Source organism: Hermetia illucens, chromosome 5, assembly GCF_905115235.1.
Source record: "Hermetia illucens chromosome 5, iHerIll2.2.curated.20191125, whole genome shotgun sequence".
NCBI classification, from domain to species: Eukaryota; Metazoa; Arthropoda; class Insecta; order Diptera; family Stratiomyidae; genus Hermetia; species Hermetia illucens.
This window is the reverse complement of record NC_051853.1, coordinates 99,077,079-99,101,440: the sequence shown is the minus strand read 5'-3', so window position 1 is coordinate 99,101,440 and position 24,362 is coordinate 99,077,079. Positions and strand designations below refer to the sequence as shown.

Sequence of the window (24,362 nt, the reverse complement as noted above, 5' to 3'; positions counted from 1 at the left end):
CTGCACGGCCGATCCGAGTAATTGGGGTACTCCCTCCTATGACAATAACGAATAGTCCAATTCCTCTCGCTCCCGTCCACCTCGGGCGGGGGAGTGGCACTCCTTCTCGAGTAAGGAAAATTTTATATTCGAAAAAGCCGCAGAATTTGATTATATGATCAGTTATAAGCGTAAATTACACAGTTGGTCAGACAACATAATGTAACATAAATAAATTATAAAAAACAAACTTCATTAGCTACCGCAAAGTAATTCTAGTTGTACCTGTCCTGGCTCCCAATTTCCACGAGTTGTTATCCTAATCTGAGACAGGAAGACAGCATTTTGAAAGGATCTTTTCATACAATACAGACATGTAGACGGTCCTTGGTCTCACTTGATTTCCTTAGATGTCCGCTATCCTTCTTTCTTGCAACGGGCTTCATGTTACGGAATCGGACTGCGAGGTACTGAGTTTCTTAACAACTACTCTCTGATTAGAGCCTTTTTGTACCAGGGTTTCAGTTTCTCGAAAGATTATTTCTAGCCACACAATAAATCAACAATAAACTGAGAAAATTAGTTAAATACTTAAACTTAACTTAAACTTAAATTGGCGAAACTGTGAATAATGAAAGTAGTTACCTTATGACAACTTTTTTCAGAAATTGAACTCTATATAAGCTATGCTACAAAATCATACATAACATATAACATAAAGGTTAAGAATATATTAATTTTTCAACGGAAAACTGAAAAAAATGAGCACATTCTTTTCCGCCACTGTGTGGACCAAGCACCTGCGGACTTGTTAATAAGAAGGGGGAAGTGATGGCAGATGGCTCATATACTGTATTTTGAGGGCCATTAGGAGCAAAACTTTTCGAGTTGTAGACAATTGAATCTCGTTGACCGTCATTAAGGAGACGAAAATTATCTATAGAAATCAGAACGCCCCATATTTTATATCGGGTGAAACGTAGAGGAGTGAGGGTGTAAAATAAGGCCGCCGAAAAGTGTACACGGTCTCGCTCTTAGAATCCATCCAACTGGAAAAATCTGAGAAAAATCACATTAGTGTATCTAAACGAAATCTCCACCTCAAAATATATCCCGTTCCGAAATCTGTACAAATAAATATTTATAATATTTTATAAATTTGGACGGAAATACCTTTTGCGCACAGAGTGTTGGACACCCACAACTGTAGGTGGTCGGACTACCTACTAAATACCTCTCTATCATCAGGCAGCTAGCCTGGAACCGTGACAAACGGTATTTCGGGCTAATCCCCGAAAACTTCAAATCAGGGAATTCCTTTCACCAACAGGAGGGGAGAGGAGGAAGGGAACTATCGATTCAAGGAACCCCCTGCTATCTGCCTCCTCCGCCGGACGAGCTCTATTTCCTTTGCAACGAGAAGGACCCGAACATAATGGGCAACACGACTCCAGGTGTCAGCCCTCCTCAACTTCTCCGCGACAGTGTTGTTTGGAGAGAGATCCTCTGTGCTTAAGTAGAGCTGCTGAAGAATCCCATCCCACCTTTCGCAAGAAAAAAAGGTGTGCTGGGCGCGTCCATTGCAAAACACTCAATCCGGAAATCGTGCCTTTTCAATCTTGTGCAGGTACGAAAATCCCCACATAAGAATTAGGTAAGGAAATAGCCAGTCCAACCATGCTTCCGGTTCAGCCACGCACCTAAGTTGCCAATGAGCCATGCAGCCCATCTGTCTGTAGTTTTATTTTGCCAAGAGAGTTGCCTTCGCGCGACGAACGGCATCCACGACTTGCCTTACAGCTTCATCTGTGGATCTCCTTTCTCTAAAACCGAGCTGCCGTGGAGATAAGTCTTCGGCAGCGCGTATCACTTCAGCGGGTTTACTTCTGATGAGCTTTTGGAGCACTTTCTCAGCAGTATCAAGCATACAAAGTGGGCGGTAGAAAGACGGCAATTCAGGGTCGCCTTTCCCTTTGGTGATCAACGCGAGCCCCGCCACCTCCCGACGAGAAGGGACAATGCCCTCTTTAAGGCAAGCGTTGAATACCTCGAGCAGTAAGTCTGGCCGATGTTGGAATACTAGTTTGTACACCTCTGCAGGAATACCATCGGGTCCTGGCGCTGGAAACACCCGTGAGTTCATGCTAGAAGTATAAAATGGTATAAGAGATAACATAAGGCATAACTTTGGGAAGTTTGAAGGAAATCCAAATATTATCAGCAAAGTTTTAGAAGGTTAAACTTTTACATTTTATGTGAATGTCGTGCATTCTAGAACGTGTAAGAGGTCTTTATAAAGTCATCATAAGTGAGATCATATGTATGACTGGTGGTTCGTAAGAAAACATTTCGCTTTCGTTTTTTAATCATTTATTTCATCATCATCATCATCAACGGCGCAACAACCGGTATCCGGTCTAGGCCTCCATTAATAAGGAACCCCGGACATCCGGTTTTTGCGCCGAGGTCCACCCATTCGCTATCCCCAAAAGCTGCCTAGCGTCCTGACCTCGCAATCGCTCCATCTGAGGCAGGGCCTGCCTCGTCTTCTTTTTCTACCATAAATATTGCCCTTATAGACTTTGCAGGCTGAATCATCCTCATCCATACGGATTAAGTGACCCGTCCACCGTAACCTATTGAGCCGGATTTTATCCACAACCTGACGGTCATGGTATCGCTCATAGATTTCGTCATTGTGTAGGCTACGGAATCGTCCATCCTCATGTAGGGGCCCAAAAATTCTTCGGAGGATTCTTCTCTCGAACGCGACTAAGAGTTCGCAATTTTTCTTGCTAAGAACCCAAGCCTCCGAGGAATACATGAGGACTGGTAAGGTCATTGTTTTGTACAGTAAGAGCTTTGACCCTATCATGAGACGTTTCGTGCGGAACAGTTTTTGTAAGCTGAAATAGGCTCTGTTGGCTGACAACTACCATGCGCGGATTTCATCATCGTAGTTGTTATCAGTTGTGATTTTCGACCCTAGATAGGAGAAATTATCCACGGTCTCAAAGTTGTATTCTGCTATCCTTATTCTTCCCGTTTGACCAGAGCGGTTTGATGTTGTTGGTTGGTTGGTTTTCGGTGCTAATATTGCCACCATATACTTTATCTTGCCTTCATTGATGTGGCGCCTAAGATCTCGTGCCGAAAGCCGCCTGCTCGATCTGGATGAAGGCAGTTTGTACGTTTCGGGTCGTTCTTCCAATGATGTCGATATCGTCAGCATAGGACAGTAATTGGGTGGACTTAAAGAGGATCGTACCTTTTGCGTTTACCTCGGCATCACGGATCACTTTCTCGAGGGCCAGGTTAAAGAGGACGCATGACAGGGCACCCCCTTGTCGTAGACCGTTGTTGATGTCGAATGGTTTTGAGAGTGATCCCGCTGCTTTTATCTGGCCTCACACGTTGGTCAGGGTCAGCCTAGTCAGTCTTATTAATTTCGTCGGGATACCGAATTCTCTCATGGCGTGGTACAGTTTAACCCAGGCTATGCTATCATAGGCGAATGGTGCAACTGGTGTCCATATTCCAACAGTTTTCCATTGCTTGCTGCAGAGAGAAATTCTGATCTGTTGCTGATTTGCCTGGAGTGAAGCCTCTTTGGTATGGGCCAATGATATTGTGGGCGTACGGGGCTATCCGGCCTAGCAAGATAGCGGAGAATATCTTATAGATGGTACTCAGCAAAGTGATACCTCTATAATTGCTGCATTGTGTGATAGCTCCTTTTTTATGTATGAAACAGATAATGCCTCGTTGCCAATCGTCAGGCATTGATTCGCTGTCCCATACCTTGAGCACAAGTTGATAAACCACTTGGTGTAACTGGTCGCCTCCATATTTAACCAATTCGGCTGTAATTCCATCGGCTCCTGGCGACTTATGATTTTTTAGCCGGTGAATTGCACGGACTAATAATAATAATAATGGTTGGCACAACAATTCATATTGGATCAGGGCCTTAAAGTGTGTTAGAGCATTTCATTCTAGACCGTAACGGTACACTACAGTAGACTGTAGGAGACAATGTGGTCAGCATTGCGCGAATTGCACGGACTGTTTCTCCTAAACTTGGTGGTGGCAGTATTTGTCCGTCGTCTTCAGTTGGCTGGACCTCCAACTTGCCGATGTTCTGGTTGCTCAATAGCTCATCAAAGTACTCAACCCATCGCTCTAATATGCCCATTCCGTCGGAAATCAGATTTCCCTCTTTGTCTCGGCAGGATGAGCATCGAGGTGTATAAGGCTTCATCCTGCTGACTTGTTGATAAAACTTCCGCGCCTGGTGCGGTTGCTCTCCGTACTTTTCTAGTTCACAGACTTGTTGGTTCTCTCAGGCTTCCTTTTTCCGTCTGTGAAGTCGCTCTGCGCGTGCCCGCGTTCTATGAGAATGCAACATTACTCGGTTTGCAGCATTCTGCCGTTCCGTTGCTAGCTTACATTCATCATCAAACCAGCCGTTCCGATTCCTTTTGCGGCTGGGGCCAAGTATGCTTGCGTATCCATAATAACGTTCTTCAGGTGATTGTGAAGATCATTTGTTGATGGTCCATCTCCAGGTCCTCTGTTGACTGCGGTTATTGCGGCATCCATTTCCCTCTTATAGGTGTTGCGGAGAGCTGTGTTGTGGGTGGCTTCAGTGTTTACTCTCACTTGAATGTCAGAGGGGATTCTTAGTGATGTTGTTATTCAAGTTCGGAGCACCATGCCAACGAGATAGTGATCCCAGTCTATATTGGCCCCATTATGTATTCTGGGATTCATCAAGGCGAGTGGTTCGATCAACAAGTGGTCAATTTGTTTGAAAGTGGTTGCGTCTGGAGAGGCCCATGCATTTTTGTGGACCGCTTTCCGCGCAAACCAGGTACTTCCAACAGCCATTGCGTGTGACACTACTAATTGAATAATCCGCAGTCCGTTATCATTTGTATTTTGGTATAAGCTATGGGAGCCAACGTATCGCCTGAATACGGGCTCCATCCCTGCTTGGCTGTTAAAATCCCGAAGTATGATTTTGATATCATATCAGGGACAGGCTTCGAGGGTTCGTTCTACTGCCTCGTAGAAGGTATCCTTCTCCGACTCTGTAGGTTAAGTTTCTTTTTTTGGCTGATTAAGAAACCTATTCCGAACACATGGTTTACTGGATGGCCACTATAATATATGGTGTAGTGACTCCTCTCCAAGAAACCGGTCCCTGTCCAATGCATCTCCTGTAACGTTCTTACATCAGGCCTATATTAGAACAGGGTATCGGCTAGCTGCTCAGCAGCTTCATCTCTGTACAGGGAGCACACGTTCCATGGGAAAATGCGCAAATCGTTATTCCTTTGTCGTTGCCGGATTCGGCGTTGTGTAATGCGTCCAGTCCGAGGCTCCTGTTGTGGCTTCATAACAAGTTGTTTTCCGAGTAGGGTTGTCAGCCCTACCCAACCCCCAACCTGCAGGACCAGTTGGTATAATTTGTCCCGTTTTTAGACGCGGGAGACTCGCCTTCATCCTTCTCCGTCTGCAGCCTTTTGTTAAGAAAGAGCTCCCAGCGGTTACCACGTGGGGATTGAGATAGGGTTTGGTAGTAGAGCTGTTGGTGTTGGTTGAGCAGGCATTTCCCAGGTTTTATGCTCCATCGTGGGTACCAATCCACGTTTCGCCCTGGAACCTATATTACCCTTTGACAACCAGTCATTTATCATCATCATCAACGGCGCAACAACCGGTATCCGGTCTAGGCCTGCCTTAATAAGGAACTCCAGACATCCCGGTTTTGCGCCGAGGTCCACCAATTCGATATCCCTAAAAGCTGTCTGGCGTCCTGGCCCACACCATCGCTCCATCTTAGGCAGGGTCTGCCTCGTCTTCTTTTTCTATCATAGATTTTGCCCTTATAGGCTTTCCGGGTGGGATCATCCTCATCCATACGGATTAAGTGACCCGTCCACCGTAACCTATTGATCCGGATTTTATCCACAACCGGACGGTCATGGTACCGCTCATAGATTTCGTCATTGTGTAGGCTACGGAATCGTCCATCCTCATGTACGGGGCCAAAAATTCTTCGGAGGATTCTTCTCTCGAACGCGGCCAAGAGTTCGCAATTTTTCTTGCTAAGAACCCAAGTTTCCGAGGAATACATGAGGACTGACAAGATCATAGTCTTGTACAGTAAGAGCTTTGACCCTATGGTGAGACATTTCGAGCGGAACAGTCTTTGTAAGCTGAAATAGGCTCTGTTGGCTGACAACAACCGTGCGCGGATTTCATCATCGTAGTTGTTATCGGTTGTGATTTTCGACCCTAGATAGGAGAAATTGTCAACGGTCTCAAAGTTGTATTCTCCTATCCTTATTCTTCTTCGTGTTTGTGTTTGACCAGTGCGGTTTGATGTTGTTGGTTGATTCGTCTTCGGTGCTGACGTTGCCACCATATATTTGGTCTGGATGAAGGCAGTTTGTACGTCTCGGGTGGTTCTTCCCATGATGTCGATATCGTCAGCATAGGCCAGTAGTTGGGTGGACTTGAAGAGGATCGTACCTCTTGCATGCACCTCAGCATCACGGATCACTTTCTCGAGGGCCAGGTTAAAGAGGACGCATGATAGCGCATCCCCTTGTCGTAGACCGTTGTTGATGTCGAATGGTCTTGAGAGTGATCCTGCTGCTTTTATCTGGCCTCGCACATTGGTCAGGGTCAGCCTAGTCAGTCTTATTAATTTCGTCGGGATACCGAATGCAAGTCATTTATATGTCAATATTAATCACTCCATACTGACATATGCATGAATATTCTAATTAAGCTTTGGGGTAGTACCTAATTCAGAAATAAATATTTGTACATTATACCAGCGGTATTGAATATACGTATTGTATATGTCATGTATGCTTTTGTGCACGAAGTAAATCGGAAATATCTGTACGATCAATTTATATACGTGTATGTATGTATGTATAAGTATATAATTCGGTAACATGCAATGTTTGTTTGTTTAGGGTGAGCATCATATCTACGTCTGTAATATGTACGTACAACTTGAATCTTAAATCTTTGAAAAGAATATGACGAAATATTTGGGGACATAAAAATGTGCGTAGATAGTTTCTCACATAAGATGAACTCAAAACTTTTTCAGCCGAAGCAGCAGCTTCCGTTATTCCGACTTGTTTAATCTCGGATGAAGCAATCATGAGTTATTCTGGCTACCGGATGGAGAGTTTTTGTTTTGGGGTGATTGGGTTCTCACTATTATTATTATTCTCTTAAGGGAAAGTCGCACCGCGTCCTTAAAGAACTATTGTGCCCCTTTGGCTGGTTATAGTGTACCTATTGATCATAGTATCTCGAGCAGGCCTATAATCGTTAGGAACTTTAGTATGTTCCCAACTTTCAGATCTTTCAGCTTTGCATCTGGTATTAAATATTCTCCCAGATGCCTCGACCTACTTTGCACAAGTGTTGGACACTGTCCGAGGACGTGTATAGAGGTTTCGTCCTACTCCCTTGCTTCCCTAGGTGATAGTTCAGCCGATAATGACCAGTGAGAATTCCCACTATAATGCGGAGGTTCTTTTTGGTGAGATTTAAGCAATCCTTTGTGCGTATGGGTTCGTATCCCCCAATAAGCACCCTGGACTGCTCCATCCCTGGTAGGCCCGCCCAGTATAGTTCCCTCAACCGTTCCTCTTCATTTCTTAGATTCATACCCATCAAACCGTTTCCGATTCCACAGAAGGGTTCTGGCCCGTGTAAAGGCGTCCCTGCTCCCTTCATGGTTAGTACGTCCGCTGCCTCGTTGCCCTCCAACCCAGCATGGGCTGGAACCCAAAGTATCCAGACCTTGTTAGAAGAGCCGAGTGTATTCAGTCTCTCAAGGCATTCCCATACCAGTTTAGAGTTCACCTGGTTGGACCTAAGTGCCTTGATCGCTGCCTGGCTATCGGTGAGAATAGCTATGTTCTGCCCTCTATAGTTCCTTTCCAGATTAAAGGGGCCAAATTTGTCTATGGCGTATATTTTCGCCGGGAATATGCTAGTGTACCGCCCATTGAATACATTTTCCTTGTACCAATGACACCGGCATCCGCTTCCTCTGCTGTGAGGGATCCGTCAATGTACCAAGTAATCAGTTGCTGGTTTAAGCCGTATGTTGTAGCCACACTCTCCCAGTTTGCCTTGTTATTTCAACGTGTTTCAAACTTCTTATCGCAGTGAAACCTCGTTGTCATGTTATCAGTAATCAGTAATTCGGGATAACGCCTAGAAAGAATATCAATCTTTCTTCGATTTAGGCAGCTGCCCGCCTCACTCATACTACCGGCCATCCTGAATACTGCTCTCCTTGCCTGCATCTATATGTGCAGATGGAGAGGGGTTAATCCCAGAAGGACCTCCAAGGATGCCGTTGGGCATGTCCTCATTCACACACGTCCTGGTACACACACAAGCCAGCCTTTGAAGCTTATGTAATTCCCTGGCTTGTGTGCTGAGTTCATTTCTTTCTGCCCAGATTACCGCTCCATAGGTAATCATTGGCCTTACTATTGCAGTATATATCCAAAGTAGTATCTTCGGGCTGCAACCCCATTTTTTTCTGCTATAGATCTGTAAGTCATCAGAGTCCTCGTGGCTTTCCGACAAGTGCTTCTGACATGTGTCTTCCAGAGCAATTTTTGGTCTAGCGTGATTCCCAATTATTTGGTCTCTGTTTCTCGTTTCACCTCCATATCATGTAATGTTATGGCTCTCAGGTGATCAAGCTTACGCCTCCTAGTGAATGGTACCATGGTGGTTTTTGGCTGGGTTGATCCGCAGTCCCACCTTCCTGCACCAGGCACTAGTTTGGATTCTATCACATAGGGTATCTTCATATTTGCCCTGCAGATTAAAACAATGTCGTCTGCGTAACACTGGACTTGTATTCCAGTATTTGTTAACACGTCCAGGAGTTCATCCACTACCATACTCCACATCAGCGGCGATAGTACCCCACCCTGTGGACAGCCTTGAGTGGTGTTCATGACAATAGAATTAGTACCTATCAGTACTTCAATTTGCCTGCTTTCTAGCATTTTGTCCATCAGAATGCTAGGGAGTTTCCCACTCCTTTGCGGCTCAGGGCATCTTGTATCTCTGTGTACAATGTGTTGTCGAATGCTCCTTCGATATCTAAAAATGCGCACAGTGCAATTTCTTTTGTTTCTATGGCATCCCGTAGTACCTCTGTCAGCTGATACAGAGCAGTTTCACCATTACCACTCAATATTGTTTTACGAAAATTAATAATGTGCACAAGTTAAAAACATTAATAAATATGATACTCTGAACAGCAGAAGTATCGTGAACTCTGCTCATTTACCCTATTTGCTGTCAATACCAACATTACCTATTCGCCAATTTCAAAAGTGGGTTCTAATTCTGCCATAATAAAGTCTATGCGCTACTATTTATTACAATTTCTAAAAATTTCTGATTGAGTTGTGTTAGGCAGGTCGAGATAGTTTGACGTGATTTACATAAGGTTATAGGGGTATTGCATCACTTATGTCTTATACCTCATACCCGAATTTTCCACCAATTTTCACAAACATAAATCGTAAGTATATGGGGGTACGATGATGCAGCTAAAGTGAATGATTTATGATTTACTAAAATTCCACTTTGCCATCTTTATACTCGCTATCGATGTATAAATTGCCATGATTAGTTGCGTACATTTTATCAGTTTTATTTCGGGCTGATATGTGGTTATCATTCCATTCATTCTACGAATTGAAATCTACATTTGACTTGCTTATTGAAATATTAAACAGTCTTTCGTATTGACGCCCCAGCGAGCCATCTGGTTGATGGCTCTATTTTCTGTCGAACCAAAGTTCACATAATTGAAATAGTTGTATTAGTGATTACAGTGTTATATTAAGAAAAAGGTTAGAGAATTTCTTTTTTAGATTTTCTAGTTCAATTTATTTCAGTATTTTGACTCAATGGATGTCATAATATCAAAACTCCCAATGGAAATTTTTACCCAAAATCTATCAACCTTCAAACTTCTCGGAACCTTAATAAGCATAATAAATGCACTTAAGACCAGAAATAATCTTTGACTCCTTCTTTCTAATCGCAATGCTATGTACATATCCATGGCAACGTAAAATTGAATGCATTTTGATAACCGTCGAATGAGTGACATGTTTTTAGATTTCCTTTGAGTTATGAAGAAGGCGGAATTTCCATGAAATCTCAAAAAATGTTGGGCCGTTTTCGTTAGTGGGCCAGACAAGCATCAATGTGGAAATCGCCGCGGAGTAACTCGCGTTAGTGCAACCGTTGTTTTGTTAAAGAATTGAATGTTGGAGATTTGATTGATGTATTGATACTTTCCAGCAATTGATTCCACCATTCCACCAAGGCGAAGGCTTTTAATCTTATCTGGATTTTCAGAATTTTTCCCAAATTCGAAGTGAATGAAAGCCAATAATTATTGGGTACTTTAAAAAGAATTAACGAAATAGAAAAGGCGTTGAATGTTAGAATTAGTTGTGAAATTTAGTGACGCTTTGATACGAGTTGCATTCTTGAAAATGGAAAAAAAATTGGCAAACCTTTGTGCACCGTAGAAGGAGTGAACTATGTAGAGAGAGAACTCGGTCAAGAAAATTACCGTTCAATAAGCAACAAGTTGTAGAAACTGGGTAACTGGATGTGTGGAACGCATTAAGTATTATTTGAAGTGACGATGTGGTGAAATCAAACATGGAGCGCGTGCTCGAGAAGGATAAATATTATGTTGCGATTGAGTGCTAAATATGTTGCAAGTTCCCTTTTCAATGGCGAAAAAGAAGTGGTTGTGATATACGCTAGCTGACAGATGACATAAGGTTAATCCTACACTTCTCTTTTCAAGATTTTGTGTCAAACAAGACCTTATCAAAATCGACTCAATATCTGTCTAGTTGTTTGCTTGTCCGATTTACTTGAAAACGGCCGAAGCTATTGAGAAATTTGGTGAGAAGTTGTTGTCTGTGAATCCCTTTACATAAAGCAAGTGGCGCCATTTTGGATTGAGTTTGAAGAGGGCTCCCTTTACTTTCGAAAGGAGTGTAAATTTGTTTTCTCATCATATGCTCATCTGGGGTATTAAATGACAAGATTCAATTAGTACATACTTTTCGGAATTCTGATATTGGGTGAAAAGAAATCATATGTCAAACAAGGGCTCAAACGCAAAATCTGTGAGTTGGGCTTAAGAATACACCCAAAGTCTTCCCTGCTTGTCAGAAGAGACGACTAAAAGGGATAGAAATTTGTGGGCCGGGAACCTGTAACTAAAAGTTTATTATTGGGAACCGGTTTCTGGCAGACATCTGACTGCGAGATTCTGGTCTAAGTTTAGGGCCGCCACAATTGTACAGTGCTATGTACCAACGAAGATTGTGCGCTATGTATTGGGGGAAAATTATTTCCACTAGCAATTACACGCTGAGGGGAGGCTCCCTAAAGGTGACATTGTGATCCATTGTAAATGCCAAGGTGGCTTTGACAACACCTTCATCGGACATGTGGCAACAGACTCTTTGCGACCGTAAGGAAAATGGTGAGAGGTTCGTAGATTTCTGCAACTTCCACCACCTCGTTATTGCTGGCAAATGTTAGGTTTCAACTGACCAACACCGTACATACAATCAAATCAACCAATGCGCTACCAGCAATAGATTTAGGTGTTGTCCCCTCAATGTGCCTAACAAGAGTGGAAGAGCTATCTTGCTGATCGAACGGTAGATATAATGAGTAACCCGCCTGTGAACATCAGAAATGCTCTATTTTCGGTTGCTGAACAGGTCGTCGGCCACATCCTGAAGGGATGTCATACGATCTGGCTGACTGCGAAATCGTGGAGTCGCATCGATGAACAAAAGGGGTTGAAGGCTCTATCCACCGCTGCGAGTGATGGCAGGTGAGATGTGCTCGATCTGCGATACCCAGCAAAATCCTGGGAAGTTTAGGGTGGTGTACGCAGTGACAAGAGAGAATTTTATGGAAATCTCGGGAAGAACTTTCCCAAAGAATGGAAGAATGGGATGATCGTTAAGATTCCAAAGAAGGGAACGCGTTTTGGATGTGATAATTGGAGGGTTCTCTGCATGCTCCCCGTCGTCGTAAAGATAATAGCAAAAATTATTCTGAACCGCATCAAAGATAATCTCGAAAACTTAAACGGCAGCGAGCAGCCTGGTTTCCGCTCCGGGTCCCTTGCATTGACCCCTACGGGTCATTTTCGAGCAGAGTGCGGAATTTAGATCCTGCATGTGCTCTTCGTCCATTTCAAAAAAGCTTTCGATAGGGTGAATAGAGAGTATACCTGGATTGCTTTGTTTTGGAGGGGCATTCCGGAGAACTAATAGCTATTATCAGAGCGACATATGATGGTGCAAAATGCCACGTGCTGCACCGAGACAACATCTCGGAAGATTTTGTGGTCGAAAGCGGAGTCAGTAAGGGTTGCATTCTGTACACCGATGTTATTTCATCTTGTTACCGCTGTGACCGAATAGTTGAGTGGAGAGAGTACAAGGCTGTTGTACGGAAGTTTTCACAGCGAATCCAACCCCTGCCCATATCATGAGAATAAGGAAGAATAAGGAATGTCGACCATTTACCCAATCACCACACATACTCTCGTGCAAATCTTAAAGAGTTCTTAAAATCATAAAGAAAATTCTCCATTTAGTAAAATCCAGGATCTGCCGAAATTGTGCTAACTTGGAATCAAGTTATGACCCTTCAAACGTAAAGTCCAACGCCACAAACCATCACACTACGAATCTTTTTTAATGATCGTTGACGAACAGGATCATTTCAACTAAAAAGATTTAAGAAAATGTGCACTTTTCACAAAATAGCGGATAGTCAAAATTATTAATTAAACGGTCATTTTTAAAATTGTGTGTGAAACAAATCCTTATAAAAATCGTCTGTCCTTCTGTCCGTCTGAACCAAGTGCCATTGAATTTGGTGACAACATGGCCTCTGCGAGTGCTTTTACATGCAGCGAGTTGCACCATTTTACGTTACATTACGTTAAGGGGGGATGCGAAAGGGCGGTTTAATTTTTTTTTACAGAATGTGGTCATATGGGATATCAATTGAAAGGCCTCGATAAGTTCTTTTCGAAATTGATCTTATTTTTAATATCGGGTGTGGAATCAAAAAGTGAAACAGGTCTCGTCTCAGAACCTATTCAACCAAAAAATCCAAACAAGTCAGGAAACCGGAAGCTAAAAGGTTTTGTGTTTCTCTATGTGGGAAGCTTAACGCAGTTCTCCGTTGGCTGACAGCATTGACTCGAGATATTTAAATTGCTCTGTGCTGTCAGCTTCAATAACCTGCCCACAACTGAGCGAATTAAATATCTCGGGTCAATCTTATCTGCCAATGGAGAACTGCATTTTGAAATTGGTTCAAGCATTAATGCGACCTGGATGACCACCTCAAATCTTAATTTACCACAATATCGTCCGTCTGCCGCTCTCTATAGTTCTGAGGGTTGGAGACGAAAATGTTGCATTGCGCTGGTGGCGTGACACGTTTTGATCACGTCCAAAATGAGAATATCCGCGATCGATATGGAGTTGCACCGATCGTGGAAAAACTGCGTGGGGGCAGAGGAGACAATATGGTAACGTAATTCGCGCTAACGAGAATTCACTTTCCAATATTGGTCTGAACATCGAAGTCAACGGTAAGCGACCAAAAACCGGGCGAAACAACCGTGGCTTGAAACCCTGGATGGGGATTTAAAAGTCGCACGATTACATTCAGATCAGGGGTTTGATAAAATAAAAGGGCGAAACCGATCACGGCGAGCAGACCACGCTTGTGAATGGGACAAAGGCTGAAGAAAAAGAAAAAGATCTGAGGAGTGACGAGTGCATGGCAGCTCCGTGTCACATAGATAAAAATTCCATTGCCCTCTAGTTTTTAGAAAGCGATTTAAATAAACCATTTGATGGAAAGTCCTGTATTGATAATAGTTAACCTCACACGCTTCACACTCTGAGTTTAATATTATTAGCAAATGCCAAGAATTTAACCAACAACAGATATAAACAAAGGGCTGGGGAGAAGTAGATTCTTCATGGATGGAATTTTAATATTTCATTCGAATGGATTATTCTTGTTAATTATGATGTCAGCATCTTATTTGTATGGCTTAGGATGCAGTAAATTCGCACGAAATTGACAAGTTTGAACTGCTATAACTTTGAGTCTAACAGTCGGATTTTCATGAAACTTGGCATTTGTATGCAAGAGACGGTCTTCTATGTCGGTGCAATTTAAGGAATGAACTTAAGGAGAGTTTTGGAGTCAATTTCTAAAAGTTGGTAATATACTATTAGCAAGTTTATTTGAGCAGATATCGGAATGGAACATATTTTGAGGCCTAGATTTCATCTAAGGGCACCATTTTGATTTTTTGTTGAATTTTTGGGTTGAGTCCTGTCTCACTTTAAGTGCGTACATTTTGACTCCTTACTCCTCAATTTACAATTCACGACAAAACTAATATCAGTTGCGGAAAGTACTAATCGAGACTTTTCATTTGATATCCTACACGACTACATCCGGTGAAAAAATTTTTGAATCCCCATTTTGCATGTATGAGGAACCCCCCTTTAAACTACACCAAAATTTATACCACTCGCTGTATGCGTGGGATTTCTTAGTTCCCATATGTCCACCAAATTTCGTGCAGATCGGTTCAGCTGTTTTGGAGAAAAGTAAGTATGACAGACAAACAGACCGACGGACATTGAATGAAATTTTGTTCTACACAAAACCTTAAAAAAATCACTGTAAGAAATCTAGGCCTCAAAATACAACCCATTCAGATATCAGCACAAATAATGGGATATTACCATATTTTATAAATTTCCCCAAAAACTCTCCTAAGTTCATCCTAGAAATATTTATTTATTTATTTGTTTAACGGACAACAAACAGAGTAAACTCCAATTACTTATTGTCCTCAGGTAGGATGTACGCTGTTGTTGGAAGGGGAGGTTCTGAAAGCGAAGGGGAGAGGGGTAGTCCTCACGAGGGAGGCTTTCCTTAAAGAAGAGGGAATGGGTGGACATTTTTAAGGGCAAGACAATCACAGTTACGGAGAGGTGACCAGGTCACGGAGCAGTGCTCGGGGGTATTCCTCACGAGGGAATTGAAGAGAGCTAAGGAGGGTTGGATGGAATCAAAATGAGAGGAGGAGTGAAGTATGAAACCTGATAATTTTGCTACTCGATTCTTGACTTCGGGGCAATGAGTGTCAAAGCTGAGCTTATTGTGAAAAGTGACTCCGAGGTCTTGAGTGGAATTTAAGTATTATAAGGAATGTCCGTTAAGAGAGTAGGAGAAAGAAGTGGGTGAGGATTTAAGCGAGTAGCACATAGAGTGACATTTTCTGGCATTTAGCGCTAAACCATTAGTCGAGCACCAACAAACCAGAGTGTATAGATTAGATTGAAGGGAAACACAGTCCATAGGCGGGGAAAACAGCTTAAATGGTATGTAGTTGTAGTTACTTGTAGTTGGTAAAGTCAAGCAGGTTGGAGGCAGTGGACCTACACTTAACAAAGCCGTGTTCGTCTTACCCTATGTGATGGCCAAAGTGGGCGGACAACCAGTCACTGACAAATCTTTGGAACAGGACAAGAGGAGGGAAATGGTACGGTAATTCCCGGCAAGCGTACGATCGACACTTTTGTATATAGGGATGATGAGAGCCTCTTTCTACAAGCCGGGGAGATGATTCTCTTCGAGGCTTTTGTTGATGACAGATAGAGGAAAGGAGATGGACTGACCAGTTTTGAGCAAAAAAGGGTTTGGAAGACCATTGTAGCCAGGGCCGACATTAGCATCAAGTTTACCGATGAGGTACCCGTCATTGAGAGGGGTAAGGAGGAGAATGGTAGCCGATGCGGGCAGGCTACGTCTACTAGCGGGAGGGGTTCGGAGGAAGGTGGGGGAACGTAGACTGAGGAAAAGCAGCGGCAGAGTAAATCACAAGATGGTTAGGTGGAGTTAGCTGAGAAACCAGAAAATTTAATGGACGGAGGGGATAGTTGGGCAGGACAGCGGGAGTTGCGAATGTATCACCAGAAAACTTTGAGGTTTCCACCCTTTAGTGAGTCTTCCACACTGCTCAAATATTCGCTTCTGGACTTACGTATTAAGGATTTGACCGAGGAATGCAGAATTTTGGAAAAAAATTGGTCATCATAGGTTCTAAAAGGCAGGAACTTCTTCCTCGCAGTGTGTTTTTGACGAAATTTTTTGTGGACTTCGGTGGAAAAACTTGGCAGGGTAAGAGCGTAATCACTTAAGAGAAGTGGGGACATCAGATAAAGTGGTATAGAAGGTGTTGGGTGCTTGATCACACATTAATGGAGAGAGGAGAGTACCCAGTTGATTACCGCCTGGACTGAGTTCAGATCTTCGAAGTTCGCCTTATGAAAGTTGAACCTGGTAGACTTGCGCGAGACGGGGTATCTGAGCTTGCAACTCGAGAGCAGGATGATGGGCATCAGGGGCAATATAAGGGTTGGGAAAGGCAACGCGGAGAGGACAAGGTCAAGAGTGCTATCTAAGGGATTTCTAGAAAGGTTAAACTGAAGGGCGGCACACGTATACATGAAAATGGATAAAGGAAGAGAAAGGTGGGTGGAGTTATTAGCTCCCTCTCTAATAATTCCACCCACCTTTCTCTTCCTTTATCCATTTTCCAGGAGTAATGGGCCAGGAGAGCATGGGAAGATTAAAGTCGCCACAGAGGATTAAAGGAAGTGAGGGGAACAAAATGATTTGGATTGGGAGTAACATAGGACATAATTCTGGAAAGTTTGAACCCAATCTAGCTATTATTAACAAGGAAGGTTAACATTTTGAGTATATATATATCAACGGCGGGTTCCATGGAGAAATTTTAGTTTTCCTTTCTTATTGTATTTATATATTAGTATCAATTACTGGAGACTGACATGTGTGTATATGTATGTGCCAGTGAAGTTTGCGAGTACTGCACATTAAGATGGAAATGTGTATACGTTAGTACCAGCGTTATTTAATTTACGTACATATCTGTATGCGTTTGGGCACGGAGTAAAATGATGAGGATGCATTAGATCAATTTAGATGCGTAGTACACGGTAATGGACAATGTTTGTTTGGATGAGCACAATATTTATATCTTTAATATGTGCGTACATAAATAAAAATAAATAAATAAAACTTGGAGATTGGCAATATATGAAGGAATATTTTTCATTCTAGCTATGAAGAAATGGAAAAACTCGCAAACAGGGTTCCTTACATGAGATGAACACAAAACATTCATACCGGAAACGCCGAACTTCCGGTATTCTGACTTGTTTAGGTATAAAACATTCATTTTCCATGGAATAAAAAAATCGAACGACTAAATACTATACTTTTATCTATTGAATAAAAAGTTAAAAAAAAAACGGCTTAGTAGTTTTCAAATAAATTTATTTTCCGAGTTGAAAAACTACGTTTCTAGAAAAACGTTTTTAAAGTTTCAATTTGGATGGATGGATGGAAAGAATTCTTTTCATTCACTTGGAATTTTAAAGATGTATTCTCAAATAGGCGAGCTTAAAAAAAGTGCGAAAAAATCGGTTACAAGTAGGGTCAAATAACGAAAAAACAGTAAATTTCGTGAAAATTTGTTTTTCCAATCTCCACAGAAGCGCGCCACTTCTAGTATTAAATTTTTATTTGATTTTTATCTGAGAACCGATGGATTCTTAAGTCTGCCATTCACTTAATGACAGACCGAATCAGTTGGAAAGCAACATACTTCTTCGCTTGCGGTCCATGGAACCCTCATCATTGGGCAAACACCCGAGCTGCAAAAAATATGACTTGCAGTTTCGTCCAAGGCAGAGGCAACTGGTCAGTCGCTGCCTCACCTTTCCCGGGAACATAATTCCATTTATACAGGGTGCGGCAGCAAAACTTCCTTTTTAAAATGCGCACCACTCAGTTAGTTGATGTCATAGCGGAGCGCTAGTGGTCTCGTTCAAGAGGGGATATTGTAAAGTTTTGTCCCGACACGGTTCAGTCGCCATCATGCTTTGGAATAGTGAGCAGCGTGCCTTTGCCGTTGAGGTTTACTTTTCAAGCGGATGTTCGGTTATTGCAACACAGCGTGCATTTCGGAATCGCTTTAATTTAGCCCCGTTGGCTCCCGTCCCAGACCGCAAACCAATTGTTACATGGGTCACTATATTTAGACAAACTGCAAGTGCGACAAAAGGAGGAACTGGAGTCCCTCGGCCCGTTAGATCAAGGAATTATTGGTCCCTGGTTTTTTGAGGAAAATGAGGTTACAGTGACAGTGAATTCGGACCGGTATGTAAACATGCTACCGAATTTTTTTTTCCCACGGCTAGAAAATTTGGATTTGGGGGACACTTGGTTCCAACAAGACGGTGCAACAGCACACACTTCAAGAGCATCGATGGCACTTTCCAGATCGCCTTTGGATTTGGGGGATTTGGGGGACACTTGGTTCCAAGAAGACGGTGCAACAGCACACACTTCAAGAGCATCGATGCCTGTTTTGAGGGAACACTTTCCAGAGCGCCTTATCTCAATTAGAGGCGATTTGGAATGGTCGGCACGCTCTCCCGATCTGTCCCTTGTGATTTTTTTCTATGGGGTTTTTTGAAATCCCGTGTTTATGTGAACCGTCCAAGAACCCTACAAGATTTGAAGACCAACATCCAAGAAGAAATTGCCAACATAACACCTGCTATGCTAACAAGAGTCATGACAAACGCCAGAAATCGGTTTACGCAATGTATGGAGAATGGGGGACGTCACCTAACAGATTTGATCTTCAAAACAATGTAAAATAAAAACTTTAGACGTGTACCTACAATATAAAAAATAAATAAATATTTTCCGATGCATACAATAGTTTTTATTGAGTTTTGAAAAAAGGAAGTTATGCTGCCGCACCCTGTACATAGCTTGTAGTCTATATACGTTGATTATAGCCGATCTTGGTACTGATTTTATATATATTATATTATATATCGACTTTATTTGAGTAGATATCGCAACGGAGGCTAAGATAGGCCGCACTGGTAACCATTCGCATCGAAAAGTACTAATCGATACCTTTAATTTCATACACTATATGGCTATATTCGGGGAAAAAAAATGTTGCACTCCTCATTAAATGTAATTCCTCGAACGTGTGGGGGTTCGCAGTTAAAATCTTTCTAATTTCGTGGCAATCGGTTTCTGATAGAAATGGGTATGGAAGACTAACAAGGAGAAAGACAGTGAATAAATAAATAAAGGTTTATTTTCAACAAAGTCAAAAAAGGTAGAAGAACTTGCCAAAATAAAAAATGTGGCTTTTCTCGTTAACAAATTTGGTTAGCCTCAAGGGCTTTCAGTAAAACAAAATCTTAATAAAACCGGTTCAATCTTTAATCGGTCTGTCTGTCTGCCCGTCTGTCTTTTTGTCTTGTTTTGTTTTTTTTTTTGAGATGGTGGAGACCTTCAAAAGATGGTGACCTGGACAGACCAGCGTGTGGGATTTTCAACCACTAAAGCCATCTCCGACTCCCTCCCCCACACATAGATCAGATCATTCTAGCTAGGTCACCTTTCGTCTATTCGTGCCGTACGAAACCGTGCTTTTCGCGTCTTCTCTGCCTTTCGTAGTTTGCTCTGGATACATGCAATCAAGAAGTTGACTGCATTCCAATCTTTCTGTCATGCAACCATTTTTGGCACCAGATTTTCTGATACCAGTACCTCCCCTAGAGTCGCCTCTAAGTTCCTCTGTTCTTCCACAAACTTTGGACAGTGGAAGAATACATGCTCTGGTTCCTCTCTGGCTTTCGCAGTTCAGACAGTCGAGTAAAGTGTCGAGTTTAAACCTGTATAAGTACTGGAAATATCTCCCATGCCCTATGAGATAGTGGGTAAGATTGTAGTTGATTTCGTCGTGTCATCTCTCCAGCCACTCCATGATGGTAGAGATGAGCCTGTGAGCCCAGAGGCAGATTGGCACAAGCTTCCGCTCAAAAAGGAAGACCCCGTAGTGATTGTGATGACCAAGAGACTTTTAAGAGAAATTGGAATGTATCCCGACTTCTTCAGAGCGAGCAACCGCAAAACGAATAGAGATGCAGAAATCGACCGGAAATATTATCACTGAGCGATATCCGTATCACCCATATCACATGTGGCGTGCCAGCCTTCGCGCTCTGGAATTACGGACTACGGGTATATTTGTCTTGCAGAATGTTGCAAAAAATAGCACAACAAGATACCATCATCAGATAAAAATGCATTTAAAAAGGATGGCTTTATGAACATATGCACAATTTGCACAGTTATGCATTGGAAAATCCCCTCTTCGTCTGAGAGGAAAGTTTCCAATACCGATTCAAAGTTAACATGTGGACCGGAATCTTGAACGGACATATAATTGGTGCGTTCGAATTATCAGAAAATCTGAAAAGGGCAAGTTTACTTTCATTTTTCACAAAATAATCTTCCAGATCTTTTAGAAGATGTGGTCATGCACTGATCCATGTTGTTCCAAAATTATGGCTGTCCAAGTCATTATGCTTGTGAAGTCCGTTATTATATTTGGTAGACCAAAGATACCTCAAAGGTAGATTGGCCGAGTTAGTCCAATTTTGGTTGGAGGCCAGGTCTCCAAACTTGAATCCGATATATTCTTTTTACTGGCAAAAAAAAGGCAAACCCAATAAATAATATCGGTGAATTAACACTGGGAATAACTAACGTAGTCCAAGAACTGAAAGTGCATAGTTTTGAAAATTACGTTGAATGAGAAAACTTTTCAAGCCACTGGCCAAGTTAGCTCAGTAATTTTTATTATAGTATTAGGGTTCAAACTTTAGGGATGAAAAATGAAAAAATGTCATATTTTAGTTTAATCAATTTTAAAGTTTTGAATTTTTAATCATTGCTATTAGATTAGTGAAATAGCTAATAAGTGAAGAAAACTGAAATCAGAATCTAAAAATATAAATTCGTATAGGATGACACTCAAAAATCTGATTGAATAGGACAATTTTAACGGATTCCATTAAATTGCCAGTATTTCGAAACCGTAAACTTTTTACTAAGGTCATTTTATGTTGTTCTGGATTCTACTGCATTGCTCTACCAGTCCTTGACTTGCCCTGCAATGCTCCTCAATTTTCTTATTTCTTCTATTTTAAGGATAATTAATCCGACTCCTTCATACATAAATACAACGTGATCAGATTATTAAGACGATAATATTCACTATCGAGGCGAATATTAACATTTGAATACAGATTTCGAAACGCATTTGGAAACATGAACACAACAAAATTCGCATCCACGCTCGAAAATATTGATACATTTGTATTCACGCTTGGAAGTAAGAACACATTTGTGTGAATACGAAAATATTCAATTACTCGAATGCGGACACATTCTTATTCATACAAAATCGTCCCTGATTTATTAGGGTCTACCTGTCATTGGCGTACTTTCCAATAATTCTGCTCTCATATCTGCCGTTCTATGTATGTTGCGAATTTTGAAAACTTATCTATGGCTGTCAAAATGGTCAAGGTTATATAAAAAATACTTTTTTTTTTGCAAAGTAATCTGTTGCAAATTTCTAGTCCCTTAAAGTGGATAGTGGGGCAGCAATAGGTTTATTTTGTATCAAGATCAACAAATGAAGGGTCTAGTTCCAAAATCACATTTCCCAAAAACCTCTTTTGGGAAGTGCAGCAAACTGATTCTCAAGAATCTTGTGTGTCAAATCAATCAGAATCTAAACTAACTATAGCATGGATATTCCCAAAATGTTGTTGGTGGATTGTCGTTTTCGACCCCTAGAGGGTTTGGTACCCCAGTATGTATTGGATCATGAGACCAAGGTTGCTGTTTTTTCCAAAAATCGTTAACATTATGATCGTGTTGGAAAGCTTCGGTTTAGGTTATGGAAACTTATGGAATAAGTGCAAAGTAAGTCACAGGGAATATGTGACTGCTGGTTCTAAGGCGACATTCAAAACCAATTTGACCCTGAAGGAGAGCCATATGGAAAAAAGTTTTTAGACTATACATGCTTAACTCATTTTCAACCATTTTGAAACATGTAACTTTAGGAACTAGACCCCCCAACTATTTTAATAAAATTTATGAACAACAATTTATTTTGGTTTTACAGAGTCACGATGCTGGTCGACTTTAATAATATCAACATTCCCGAGTTCATGGACTCTACGTTTTTTGAAGCTGCATTTAAAAGTGGTTTTCATGAAAAAGTCGTTGAAGTGAAGAACGTCTTCTTCACAATGGGGCCCAAACTAGGGGAAAATTACATTAGCCATATTTATAGAGCGGACGCAACCTATAACGAGGGGGACGCAGATGACAAAACAATATCCCTCATAATTAAAGTTCAACCCAGTGGTCCACTTGGGGAACGTTTCGGGGAAATTGGATTGTTCAGGCGAGAACGTGATATTTACGTACATGCTTTACCAGAAATAGAACGCCTGCTTGATGGTGAAGCGATTGCTCCCAGGTAAGTTTTCAATATACATTTTGATAAAAACTGGGTTTTACCGAAAACTTTCCCTACAGATTTCTGTATTATATGCCGGTGCCAGTTGAAACTTTTGTTTTCGTGGATGTTACACCTCTGGGATATATCCTTGCCAATCGTGTTAAAGGCTTAGACGAGGAACACTGTAGACTAGTCTTCGAAAAACTAGCCAAATTTCATGCAGCTTCAAAGGTTCTCGCCAGGGAGGTAATGAATTCGATCATTGAAATAAAATGAATTGATTTTTTGGCAGAAAGTTTTATACAGTAGTATATACAGTATACATAGTAATCACAGCACATTAGTAACATGTTTTAATTTTTGAGCATGGTAACAATTGCAAACGTGGATAGAAATTCCCCCTTTGGCTAAATATTTTTATTGAGCACCACCTTTACAGCTTTTCGAGAATCATTTGTTCCTTTCTTTAGTACGCAATGAAGGAAGGAAACGTCTTATTTTAATTAACGACAATGCTGAAAATTGCGTGACAAATAAGTGTAGTCCGTACAGACCCATGATGCACATTTTTTCAATTACAGCAACCCGAAGTATTCCGGATCTTCAGCAAAGACCTTTTTGCCGACAGTAGTGAAGACCAAAACATGATGCAACAAAGTTTTATACCAAATTTCGAGCATTTGGCCAAAGTGGTGCAAACATGGCCGGGCTTTGAAGAAACCGCAGAAAAACTTAACCGATTCATCTCGATAATTCCACAAAATATGGCTAAATGGTGCGGGCCTGCCAAAAGGGAAACGAAAGTCCTTACTCACAATGACCTCTGGGTGAATAATATTTTGTTTAAATATGAAAATGGAAAACCGATCGATCTTTATTTTGTAAGTATACAATAATATTGCCCACACTAGATTTCGAATTCATGTTCAAACTGTTGAATTTCTTTTTAGATTGATTTCCAGGGTTCAGTGTATTCAAGCCCCGGTCTCGATTTCTCTCATTTCTTGTATACGAGCCCCCAGTTTGATGTTTTGGACCAAAAACGAGATTTGCTGACCGAAGGGTGCTACTATAAAACTTTCAAGTCAACCTTAGAGAATTTAGGATACAGTCCCATTCCTACTTTGGAGAATATTTTGGAAGAAATTGAGAAACGAGAAACAGTTGGCTTTGTCTGGTCTGTGGTGAAATTGTTCCTTATCTGCATGGATCCAAGTGAATGTGGAGAAAACAGTTTAGAAAATTTGACTGACAAAGACAAAGGGGACAGAATTCGTGGAATAGGAATGTCTTCAAAAAGATTTGTGTCTACTATGCAATATGTTTTAAGAAGAATGGAGAAAATTGGCGTTTTGAAATAAATGAAGCACTCAAACACAATAGATATAAAATTTTGCATTTATTTCAAGATGATATTAAAATGCTTTATAGTAAATTGTAAGCACTTTCATTTTGATAGCACCGGACTTATCTATTTCTTTTAATAGCCTTTCTGAAGCTTCACTGAGGGCAAGTGTCGAATGCGCCACGTTGGTTATATATTACGGACGAGGAAACCAATTCAATTTGTAAGAGGATAGATATGTCTTCTATTTGTAATTAAGTCTAAAATTGATAGACCAGTGGCTTACTCCAAACTACAATTTTATTTTATTATGTATATATATTTCGGGAGCAACTTATTCCCTTCATCAGTACAAAGCTACTAACTAAGTAACTTTGTACTATATATATACACATAATAAAATAAAATTGTAGT

At 41.4% G+C, this 24,362-nt stretch overlaps 1 protein-coding gene across 2 annotated transcripts in view; it reads left to right on the top strand.

Moving 5' to 3' along the window:
* LOC119656824 overlaps positions 1-24,038 on the top strand; it is a 64,934-nt gene extending 40,896 nt beyond the window's left edge. Inside the window, exons 1-5 of one of the 2 annotated variants that reach the window (XM_038063465.1) lie at positions 9,778-9,908; positions 22,262-22,621; positions 22,681-22,849; positions 23,185-23,484; positions 23,554-24,038. In XM_038063465.1, the coding sequence (XP_037919393.1) occupies positions 22,269-22,621; positions 22,681-22,849; positions 23,185-23,484; positions 23,554-23,964 (1,233 nt within the window). In that variant the 5' untranslated portion in view covers positions 9,778-9,908; positions 22,262-22,268 and the 3' untranslated portion in view covers positions 23,965-24,038. Of the gene's footprint in view, positions 1-9,777; positions 9,909-22,261; positions 22,622-22,680; positions 22,850-23,184; positions 23,485-23,553 lie in introns of those variants that run through there. The other variant, XM_038063466.1, reaches the window with a different exon arrangement.
* The last annotated feature ends 324 nt before the right edge of the window (positions 24,039-24,362 follow it).